Source organism: Pomacea canaliculata, linkage group LG3 (genome assembly GCF_003073045.1).
Source record: "Pomacea canaliculata isolate SZHN2017 linkage group LG3, ASM307304v1, whole genome shotgun sequence".
NCBI classification, from domain to species: Eukaryota; Metazoa; Mollusca; class Gastropoda; order Architaenioglossa; family Ampullariidae; genus Pomacea; species Pomacea canaliculata.
Window position 1 is genome coordinate 5,253,650 of NC_037592.1, and position 12,391 is coordinate 5,266,040.

General features: G+C 45.0%; 1 protein-coding gene across 5 annotated transcripts in view; it reads right to left on the reverse strand.

The window, feature by feature from the left end:
• LOC112560634 (liprin-beta-1-like) overlaps positions 1-12,391 on the reverse strand; it is a 67,047-nt gene that overhangs the window by 42,470 nt on the left and 12,186 nt on the right. For 2 of the 5 annotated variants that reach the window (XM_025232586.1, XM_025232587.1), the window contains exon 2: positions 11,368-11,558. In XM_025232586.1, the coding sequence (XP_025088371.1) occupies positions 11,368-11,394 (27 nt within the window). In that variant the 5' untranslated portion in view covers positions 11,395-11,558. Of the gene's footprint in view, positions 1-7,169; positions 7,887-11,063; positions 11,179-11,367; positions 11,559-12,391 lie in introns of those variants that run through there. The other 3 variants (XM_025232585.1, XM_025232589.1, XM_025232584.1) reach the window with 3 other exon arrangements.

The following is a 12,391-nucleotide window of genomic DNA, read 5'->3' on the forward strand; positions in this document are numbered from 1 at the left end:
TCTCTCTCTGAAACACAATCTGTCTATCGCTACATGCACTTTGTTGACATGATCGCCTGTTTCACACACTAATAGCGGTCGTTAATCTACCCCCGCCTGTGACAAACTGTGATGTCGAGAGACTTTGCACCTAATGTCAAATGAATTGTTTGACTCTCGTAGTTCGATGCCGAGCAAGCAACGATGTGCAGCACTCATCAACACAACCACCTCACCACCACCACGCCCCGACCACCAGCGGCATTAAAAACAGCGACTGATACTTTAGAAAACAACTATCGGCAATCCGTGCCAAAAAAAAAAAAAAAAGAAATCCCTAACTACTATCAGCTCTCAAATGGCCATAACGCCGGCGTTGCCGTCTGGACGTTCATTAAAGCATCATTAGCGACCCTCCAACGGTCCCCCGCGACGAACTCTCTACTTGACATCAACGTCTACCACGCGGCTGCCACCTCGCTCATAATTTAATCAAGATTTACAACAATGAGAGCTTTTTTAAATAGAATTTTGTAAGTGGGCTCGCCGTCGACTTCTCCGATAAACATGTCTTGCTGCTGACTGGCGGCTGTGAAGTGGTTCCAGACACGCTCCTTGACTCTGTGACTTGGTCTTTATCTTGGCACTGGAGATAGACGGGGTAGACTGGAGGACTGGAGGGTAGGGGGAAACCTTTAATAATGGGTCGTTAGTCCGCTTCACCCCAACCCTACCCCCGGATTCAACCCTGCCCTCGCCCCGACTGCACATCATCGTCTCCTTTCTTGGCTGCTTGCTTGACTGACTCGATAAAAGAGTTTTCACCTTGAGCTGATTTCGCATCGTGAAAGAGGGAATGAAAACCGAAGTATCTGGTGAGCCCGTACCCACACCATTCACTCACCCCTCATCCTCAGGGTATCTGGAGACTCCACCTACCAACCCAGGGGGAGTTGGGAGAGAAGACCAGGGTACAGGTGTAACAAAGCTTCCCCGAGGTGAGATCTGAACTAGAGACCTTTGGATTCTCACTATATTAGTAAGAAGCAAATGTTTTTCCCAGTGGACTTTCTGGTTCTTGTTTCACCACACTCTCCCATTGCAGCCAAGCCTCTATGTCGCATCAGCCTCCCCCCACGCCTTCTTGGGGGAATAGGCGAAAAGATGAGAGGAAGGGGGTTCAAAGTAACAAACGCGCGAAAAGGGAGGAGACAAAAGTTTTAAAATCCCTCCGTGGCTCTCTTCCAGACAACAAAAATAAAGAAAAAAACCTTCTAAAAATGAAGAGATTGCCACATCAGAAAACATGCAACATTTCCACCTTTTGTCTCGCGCCGCATGCGTCATGCTGTGCACGTGCTGGCACACCTGTGGCCAGTTATGTTTGTGATCTTGATGAGGAACTGGAGGGGCTGGGAGGAAGATTGGTTAGATAACTGGGCACGAAAAAAAAAAACAACAACCCACGCATCTTCGGGGCCACCGTGTTTTACAATCTTGCTTGTTAGTGGCGCAACAAATGAGTTTAATAAATGATTAATTAAAGTTTGTTTCAGTTTTTTTTTTCTCTCTCTCTCTCACCCGCATGACTTCTACAATGCAACGTGAGTGGTACAGAATGACCGCCAGATTGTCATCCTTTGGAAATGCTCCCGTACTACCTACCATCCTATGTAACTCATTCAGAAGGACCGTCACGCAATATCAAAACAGCCATCCGCGAAATAAGAAAACTCAATGGTCTGTAACTGATGTATTTCCGCGGTTACTGATCGTCAAAAACTCACACATCAACTATTAATGCTGGGAAAAACCTATTTGACAATCAAACAAATACTAAATCTTGATTGCTATTTTCATGATAAAAAAACCAACACTACCGCGGGTGTCGGAGGCGTCCAACCGCTCTAATGTTCACCCAGACAATCAAGTGGTGCGGCGAACATCGTGCTCCCTTATCGCCAGCCCCGACCACGGTTCACTGACCTCCCTGGCAAGGTGCGCTAACGACTTCGCAAGTCAGTGATTAGGGACTCGGGTGGTGGGGGCCACCAGGTGAGGACAGCGGTTGTCTGCGAGTTACAAAGATGCAGGAGGCAGCGCGAGAGATGCACGAGACCTGATCCATAAAACACGCGCGCGCACGTGTTGAGTGACGTGTCCCTCTCGCGCGATCATCAAGGGGCGTCCCCCTTCATCCCAAACACTTTCGATAACATCGTCATGCTCCTCGCTGGCTTTCATCTCCTGCCTGCTGGGCCGTGGTGAGCAGTTTACACGGACGTTAGGCCTCGTGATCGCTTCTCGCGGCACATGACAAGCGCGATAAAGTTGACGATGATGGAGATGACGAGCAGGAAGACGAATAATACATCTGGCTTCGCTCCGCTTTAAACTCTTATTTCAACTTTAAAAATAGAGGACCACTATTCCTCCTTCGCATTCCTTCCTTTCGCCCCCTTCACGCACAAAAAAAAAAGCTTCGGTATGAGTGGGACCTGTCGACAGCTACACCATACCCGCAATCATTGGAAGCATTTATTTTGATGACACGTGACATACCCGATACTATCTACAAAAAATGCCAGACATCGCAAGAGGGGAAAGTAGAAAGCATCTGCATAATGAAGATTTGAAGCTTCCCGTCAAAGGTAGGACTGATCAATGTGGGGTATGAACTGACATAAGAAATTTTATCCGATAGACAGAGGAAAGAGGCTGGTGTACATATTTTCTTCCTCTTCCTCACACAACGGATAGTCGATGTGTAAATGCGACCTCGTGACCTACCACGAGTTGCCGATAATGTGCAATTATACGGTTTAACTGTCGTATTTTCCGTGATATCAGTGTAGTACAAGCGATTCACGCGTATTAGAGATTTCTTTCTTGTTTTCTTTGTTCTGTACATTTGTTTTATTTTGACAAGTTTATATATATATAAGCTCATTAGATCATGAAAAGTGCCTGTAAGATAAGTGCGAAAGAGAGTTTAGGGCAAGAACAAGGCGTGAGTAGTGGTTAGTTGAGGAGGTTTGACTGAGGCTGATCACACACAATACATGATGACATGTCAACGAGTCGCCCACCTCAGCAGGAACATTCAAGCCTCCCAGGTGTGTGAGCCATGTGACTGACACGTGACTGTGGCTGCGGCGCATGAGCTGAACTCATCGGTCATCGTCACATCTTGTTTTCTGGGAATGTGTAACACGTCAGCACAAAGCGACCTCTTTCAGACAGCCGGATGTTTACACAGAGTTCTCTCCCGCCACTCTACTTATTAGCGCATGTATCCCGAGATACAGTCTGTACTTTGGTCAGTCTTACGAATAAGACCGCGTGAACTGTGTTGTAACTTCCGATACGCTCGTCAGACGACAGTAACTTTAATCATCCCCCTCCACCTCAGGACCATCTTTAGTTACAAGCGGCTTCGTTCCTCGTGCGGTTCAGTTTCAGGGGCAAGCACGGGGTGGATTACCCATGCGATAACCGTTAACCCTGCCTCCTGGCGTCTGGTCCTCAAACGCAGAGCTGTCAGACTCAATTCTACATCGGCGGCAGCCAAGCACACATCCTGAAATTAAACAAAGACAGACAGAAAGAGAGGCACCTACCTACCTACCTTTTACCTCGTGAGTCATTCGTTCATGAGTCAGTGGATCTGCCGCTGCACGTTATCTTCAACACGCGCACGCGCTCTCGATCCCTTGGCCCCGGCGGAAGCAGGGGAGGGGTGGGATGAGAAGGGGGGGAGGCAAGATCGCAAAAAGCCAGGTGAGAGAGCGTAGTGGGAAGGGGAGAAAGAAGGGAGGGGGAGAAGTCATAACGCGTGCGACTACCCGAAGTTCGCCCTTTCTAAACACGCCTGTCCCGCTAGACCAAGACTGGCACTGGCACCTACCCGAGGTCAAAACATGAAGATGTCAGCTTTTATACATCCAGGTAGAGAGAAAGAGCGAGGTTGCGAGAGGTGGAGACAGGGTGAGTTCGTGTTAGGGGTGGGGGCCGTCAGCTCCATGCGAAATTCAAGAAGACACTAAAAGCAATTTACTTGGAGACCGGCAATTCTACATCGACGATGTCTTGCGCAGATGTATGAATGATGAGAACTACCTAACATTGGACAGTCTCTCGTCTATCCTCCTCCTTCCCCTTTACATCGCAGGGGGTGCCATAGTCATAGGAGTGCCAAACACATCTCTAAAGGATATCCGGAAAGTCTGGAACCAATGCCGTTTTTCTCAGATAAAAACGCCGTAAATCATACCATGATCTCCTTTGATCGGTACAGAGACGTGGGGCGTGTATTGTAAACAAGAATAAGTAACGGTATCAAATAGTGTACAAGTGGGTATGAAGTGTAGCTTAAGGCACCATGAATATCAACCACAAACACCGCCAAGTTGCCGTAGTCGCCAGTCCCAGCCACGGGAGTGGATCCACCGGAGGAGGCCGGTGATGCGGAAGACTCGGCGAGCCGTGACAGAACATCCAGTGCTCTAACTCAACACGCCTACCTGAACAGGTGAAGATGGCAGACGGCGTGTGTGTGTAAGAGAAAGTCGGGGCTGGGCAAGACGGGAGGGTAGAGTGGGAAGGAGTTGAGGAAGCAACAGTCCAAGCAACAGTGGTGAAAAGAGAAGACTTGTGGATGTCTGCAATCTTCCTGCTGCGTCGGCTGAAGGAGAGAGGGGTGGTGGGGAGGGGCTCGGGCCCGTTTTCCAAGTTCTTTGCAGCAGGTATCGCAGCATCTGCTACGCCTACACCTTGCAAATGTTAACTCCCTGGGCGCCCTGGTGGGTGATGGGAAAACGGTACGACCCCCTAGCAGTTCGTGCAAAGTCCGATCACACACTGAGCACGCCGATGGGGAGACTTCAATAGTATTCACAGTAACTTTCAACTGTTCATAGGAGACAGGTGTGATAGTCGGGTGTGCACAAAGACAAGCACATAATAAAGAACAAGGTAGCGGCGCCACGCGGCAAATGTAAGCGCATCACCTGTGGGAGGACAGCAGCATGAGGCGACAAACGCTGCAGCGGCCACCCGCCACAAATCCAAACTCCCGGGTGCTGCACTTCTTCGTGCCACTAGAAGTGCAAGTGATGATCGTGGGGTAATGTTTATTCTAGCACTTCGCAAAAACTGTATGTGCCATCTGTCACCGACCATGTCCATCGCATCAACCTCTGACCCCACTCCGACCTTTACTCCTCTACTCTGTCCTTTTATCGGCGATTACGAAAATAGGGGTTGAGGGGAAGGGGGTAACTAACCCCTGGATGCGTAGAAGGCAGGGATTCATTATATATCTTGCCATTCCTATGCTCTCCTCTGACCACGAGTTTAGCCTCGCTGATAAGTCCCCATTGTTTAGCTGCCTACAGTGACACTAGCTATAGAACAGGGAGGAACACACCTCCAGCCACGCTTAGCATAGTGTCTTCTAGGTCAGACACGGAGAAACTGAAGGAACAAAATTAAACAATGCATCCGCTCATTATACACTTGAACCTGAACAAAATAGCTCACTTAGAACAATTAACAGTTATTTATATAGACCAGGCTGATCCGTACCGGGGGTTCAATACAGAACAGTCCGGTGACTTCAAAAGGGAGGATTACGGTCAACCTTACAGCCACGAAAGGAAACTATCTGACACTGAAAATACATCGAATGTGTTAAAAATACAGTATCGTGTCACTGAATCCAGCAACACCTGGTGAATGACAGCGGTAACCAAAGATGGAAGCTGGGGGAGTGAAGCGAAAGACTTGAGGGGTAAAGCGGGTGGAGGGGGCGCAATCTCGCGAACACGTGCTCCGGCAGTCTTTACTCAGGTTATTTATTTTCCTCCGCAGCTTCACTTCAGAACACGTGATTTGACTGAAAAAGAAATAATACCGGTTCCTCAGGCTAGATACGAAATGCAGCCCGGGGGGGAAAGAGGTAAACAGGCCCCACGAAGCTGGCAAAAACAGCAGACAGGTACACGGATCCCAGGTAATCTGTCTGCCAGAAATAACATCACCTGTGACCTACGGAGATTTTCTTCTTAACGGGGAAAGTAAAAATCGTAACCAGCGACTGCAGGTCTCCAAAATAATCTGCATCGACGATGTTATCGCGTCATTTCCCACACATCCCCTCCCCATCTCTGGAGGTGGAAGGAGGGGAAGGTGTGAGTGTGGGGTAACGGGTACGTGCGATAAGACTGCTGTTTACCACTGGCGTAGGAAACTTCTCGACTCTGGGGTTGTGAAGAGGGGGGGGGGGTCAAACTTCATGCTGACAGTGAACGACTTTAACATTCTCGCCCTCAACATCTCTTCTGAGGGGGCGACAGCTCCCCGTTGCATCCCGGGTTCCGCTGTTTACAAGCAATACAGCATCGTGTGACTGCAACCCTTTCTCCAGATATACTGGAATCAACATTTTATTCATCGTGCTTTACATTAAGCTGACAGATCATTTAAACGATCTTCAAATGACCGTCTGCTGTCTCACCTTTCATACACTCGCCACGAAAACGTCGACCAGGGGACTTGTTACCTGCGCAATAAAACTTAGCGACTTTTTACTGTAACGGGGGCACAAAAGAGCAAATGACATGCTCAAGAGTTCTGGAGAAGCTGGAGGGCGTAAACTGTTCAATTAGTTGATATTTTAATTTCGATGTGCCGGTCGAGCGAGCGCGTGCAAGAGGGAAAGAGAAACACTACTGGAGAAAGGGAGATAAACCCTTACAATATCTATTTCGAAGCTGCTTTCGGATTCAACATTTCCTGCTGTGAAATACGCTCGTACTTATAAAGACGCACATTCAAATGCAAACACGTTCAGTTCGTAATCTTCAGAACCAACCACCATTCTTTACAAACCAGTTAAAAACACGTCATTCTTCGTCTTCACATGGTCACATGACTGATGTGCAGGGTTAGGCAGGGGTAGGTCATGAATGATCGCGGAACTCAGTCATTGTCAGCCCCCAATCCCTCTGCCCGAGCACAATGGTCGTCCTACAGGTAAACATCAAGCACACGTCTGTCCTACAGAGATCAACAAGTCGGCGGTCTTACAGACATCACGTAAACATCGGCCCAACACGTGGTTTGGGTAAATAAACATTATGTATCAACCGTCTGCTCAGAACTTAACCAAGTTCAAACGTACATCTCACCTGGGAATGTTTGAAGGTTTTCCCCTCAGTAGGTACATCCAAAGCTCCTGCACTTTTTGCCTCCATCGTGAAATCCAGTGAGACCACGTGTATGAAATGTCGAATCCCTCCAAGCCACCACGGTCAACTTGCAAAACGAAACCGCCTTCCGCCGGTTTATCGCCACTGTCGTCGGTAACGTCGGCTACCCGCCAGGTGGTTCTCTACCGCATGGCCTGCACGTCACTGTTCGTCACACAGGCGTCTTTGTTAACAGAAACCACACACGGTGAGGAAAAATCCTGTCATTACACACGCATGAGTCAGTATTATTCAGAACTCTTTTTAAATAAATTGACCAAGCCTTATCATCTGGGGCGAGAATTGTTCGGTTCCTGCTTGGTTTCCCGTGCGACCCGCCGTCTCTATCTTCCGGCTGCCGCCTACCTCAACAGGACGTGACATTTAAACTTCTCCCCACTACCACCACTACCACCACCACCACACACAAAAAAGCGTGACCGCCAACCACTGTCGTTGGCCAGGCTGCCGATGTGATGACACAGTCACCATCCCACCTACCCGGGTTATTCATAGACCAACATATAGGAAGGGCGACGCAACACGGGGAGTAACATCGGTCATATGTGAAACCGTAAAACAATACTTTGCCAGCAGTTCGAAACTAAACGCGGAACCACTGCCCTGTCACTCTTCAGCCTTTTCACTGATGTTGGAAGGATTTCCACTGTCGGCATTTGAGCAACACAGAAGGCCAATGGGAGATTAGTCTTCTGCGTCCCCAGGGACACGCAGTCCCGCTTAGTGTCACCTGCGCACGACCCCGTGACGTCTGCCCCAGGTGGGAGGCTGCTAAAGGGCAGCAAGCTGTACGCACGCACGCAAGTTCTCCGAAGCGCGTACATGTGTCGTCATCGCGGCGCCAAAACGGGTTGAATGCTGAAATAGGTCGGTATGTCACTCCTAACCGTATTGACCGCCAGACGAACGATGCTGTACGTGTATCGTGTTGACAAAAGACTGACTCCCCCCGCCCCTTGATGACTCGCCGAGCAGGTACCGAGAGAAGAGGGGTGAGGGGAGAAAACAATGGGGCAGAAATTTCGCACGTATGAATGAGCACAGTACTTTTCCAACAAACAATAGTCGCCGTGAACCGTTTCCCTCCTGCGTCCATATATTGGGCTAGAAAATTAACAGTTAATTAAAATAAGCCGCCATCTAGTTGCCTGCTCTGATTCATTCATTCAAATCAGTGAAGTGGGTCGTCAGCAGGTGGTTGGGCTCATGACAATCGATCTTGTTCTCTCGACCAGCAAAACCTCTAAAAGTTTCAGTCTATTTTGACATTCCATCGCCGCGCCCTATCATTTCCAGCAACTGTTTCATTTCTAGCCACAACTGAAAGTCTACATTGCAAATGTAGTTCTATCTCATTAAGTGTGCCTTGCTGACAGAAGTGGCTATATCCCCGACCTGCTGACGCCCCTACTAATCATACTGTACAAATATTGTTTGGTCATGTGATGTAAACCTGCTCTCGACTACAGAACTCAACACTATCACGATGGCATTCTGTTAGTTCAGCAAGCAGCAAAGCTCAGGGGGCATAACCACTATTATCCATTTCTGGTTCGTAGCTAAGAGTTTCTCCCCTTTATTTCTCCTGCCATTCAGTCAGATCGCATAGGTTTCTAAAATGTAAAAGGCGACTTTAAATTATTACATTAGCTATTCATGCAATGAAGATAACTGAAAACTGTGACATAAAAGTAACTTGATAAACTCACAAACGAAGAAATTAATAAACGTTTAGGAGCCATAGCTGGGTCGTTGCATGGGCAGTGGATTGTCACTGTCTACTACAAAGCATTCAGAAGGCAGAGGCTGATCATATCAGGTGGTACCTGCTGCTAGGTGGGCAGGGGACAGGGGTGTTCAGTCAAACACCTGACCAAGTATCTTGCCCCATTCACCTTCTGTTCTAAGTTGTGTACAATAGACAGCTAGGAAGTTTTCCATGACAAAATGTCAGCAGCTTATTTTCCAGCATAATGATCTGGCTTTTTCCAAGATTCTTGCATTAACTATGTATGTTCTTGCAGAGTGCATAAGACTTAATTTTACAACAGGAACATGGACAAAAGTAGAGCAGTATTAAAGCAGATAGCATTGGCCACAACAAATACTCTTGATGATATGCACCATTAAAACGTATTTACAAGGTTAAGAAAATGACTTAAAACCAAGGCAGCCCTGTGTTGCACTCTTCTTCCCACTGCAAAAATAGCTTTCACATGCTGAAAGACTGAGTTTGAAGTTTACTTATTACTTTTGCCAATCACATCCTAATTTATTTTTCCATCTTTGTACAGAATTAAAGCCCCAGTGTATGACCACAATATGACACTTAAAATCATTTGCTTCCCTATTTTGAAGACCTGTATTAATACAAAGACCTGGAGTCCCAACTGTACTTAACATTTATGTGTTGCAGACACGTTAGATTTATAAAGTAATGACATAAAGACTAGAAAATTATCACCATACCTCATAAGATAAAGCTATTTTTAAATGATATTTCTTTAAATCTTTAGTAACAAGTAATCTGGAGTTGGTACTGGAAGCCTCAGTGTAAACTCCCACTATGAGAAACTGAGTGGTTTTGATATCCTACCCCACTACTGGAATCAATAGGTCTTGCTATAACAAAATAGGTCCAAAAAATAGATCTGAAAAATCAAAATCAGAGGTGTCAAATCTAAAAACACTAAAACCCAGCCTAAGTTCTGGAAAATAGTTTGACTTGACTAAACAAGAGCAGAACATTTTCTTGAATAACCTAAATTTTTATTTCAGTGTCTAATTATAAAATAACTGCTAATTATATATTTTATATTATGCTGACCTATTTCAGATATATATATTTTGGAGTTATAAAAATGTGAATGATGATTAGGTAGGCAGGATTCAGGTGTTCCAAAACAAGATAGGAATTATTCAATAAGAATGATGGAAATGGCTCCCATCATGGAAATGATTTTGTGATGATATGCATTCAAATACTGAGTTACTTTGAGTGTACTTCTAATAGTTACCATCTCTTAAATATACACCAAGAAACTCTTACTCACATATAACATATTACTTTTGTTTTTCTTCTACTATTACAGCAACAATAAATTACTCTTATTTTTCTATTATTCTAGCAACATGCAATACAGCAGTTTAAAAATGAGAAACACTACAAAAAATAAGAAAAAAGCAGCAAAGATATGCATAGTTGGTAAATTAGCACACGATAAATGCTTCCGGAAGGTTTAATTCACATATGATGTGATCTGAAGTACAATATTTTGCCAAAGGCAAAATTCGAGACGAGAGAGAAGGGAATAGCTCTACTAATATTATTAGTAAGAATGTTCTTTACCACCGATTCCTCACTGAACCTTTCAGTGTTAAATTCTAATTGAAAATAATGATAATGGAAACACGTGGATTGATTTTATTTCATGTTGTGCAAAGGTTGTCGAGAAACTTTTGCAATTTGTTTTCACTTCAGAATGGTAAAGTAAACTTTTTTAAAAAATGCTCTTTCGACATCTAAAAACAGAAAAAGCAAAATTCAAACATGTTTGTGAAAAATTTTCCTCTGACGCTTTTTCTTTTGGGCATGAAATAGTAAAACAAACACAACCTCAGAGGTGCTTTAAAAGAAAAAAAAAAGTGTAGCGGGAGAGAAGCTGTCTGATCCGACGCAAGCAGTGCAGACTGTCCAACAAATCGCGCGGATTATGGCTTAAAAAGTCGCTCGTGTTATCGAAAATTGCACATTTATCACTTACCGTAAAAGAAACGAGTTCCTAAATTCAAAACTGATGAAAGTCAACTTACAATTTGAGAAGCACGAAGTTAAATAACGTCGACAATAAGTTTTGGAAGACTTGGCAAGTTTTCCTGTATTAGAGTGCTCGCACGGAGGTCAAGGTCGGATAGCAGGGGAGATAACGCTTAAAGCCTCAGTAAGATTGTTATAATGGTAGTTTCCCCTGTGTATATATATATATTTCGTCGAATGGTTATAGCATTTAATAATTAAATAAATGAGTTAAAAAAAATTAAATAGAACATCTACAGTAGATCTGAAATCAAGCACATCACAGAAAAGGAGAGTACCAACATCTTTACATGTACTTACATTTTGTATCGTGTCTTGCGCCTCCATAAGACGCTGGTCTCTGTCATCTATTTGGAATTCCAGCTCCGCAATTTTCTCACTTTGGGCTTCTACCTGCTCTGAGAGCACGCTCACCTGCAGGCCCAGGGATTGTTTCTCCCCTCCAACCGCCGCAACCGCTCTTCCACACTGTCAGGAAGGTACCCACTTGCCTGAATGGAAAATATCGTAGTACCCTTGTTAATTTGTGAGAGTTTTGAAAATTATGTTGTTAAAATGTGACTGAGCAGTATACATTTGAAAATACCGATGGGATGGGATTTGTTCCCATAAAAATAACTTACATTTATGCACCTATGCTTTCGCTGATTGACACAATAATATAGGTATGCAGGTGTTTTATTAAAATATGATAATATTTCCCTTATTATATAGGTTAAAAGCCAAAAGATATTAAATCCAATTATTGCTAAGGGAATTAGACAAGAAAATTACTAAGGCTTGTGGATACATGGCCTTTAAAATTAAGAATACGAGATAAATGCACTATAAAAATTGGATTCAATTGTCTGTTGTTTGTTTCCTATTTTCATTGCTTGTTTGTTTTCTTGCTTCGTTCTCGTTTCTCGATTTTCTGAAAATATCTCTCTCTCCCTCACACACACACACACGCGCGCGCGCTCAAATGCTGCTATACATGCACGTGCACCGAACGAGCTGCCAACGTTGGGTCCATCTTTCTCCACAACGGAATATAAGAAGAAAAGAAACCTTGATAGTGATCGGCATTTAATGACTATGACTTCTCTATTCCCCTCTTACCTTCCCAGGCCTCCCAATAAAAATTGAACGGTTCGGGAACGAGCAGCTCAACATCAGTAGCGCAACGGTCATCTTTGGTATTGACCTCAGCCCGACCCTTACCAAGCCCCAGTCCGAGGCATACCGATCACACGAGTTATAAAAATCTGAGGTGAATGCAACAACAACAACAACAACAACAACAACAACAACAACAACAACAACAACAACACACTTTTTTTTC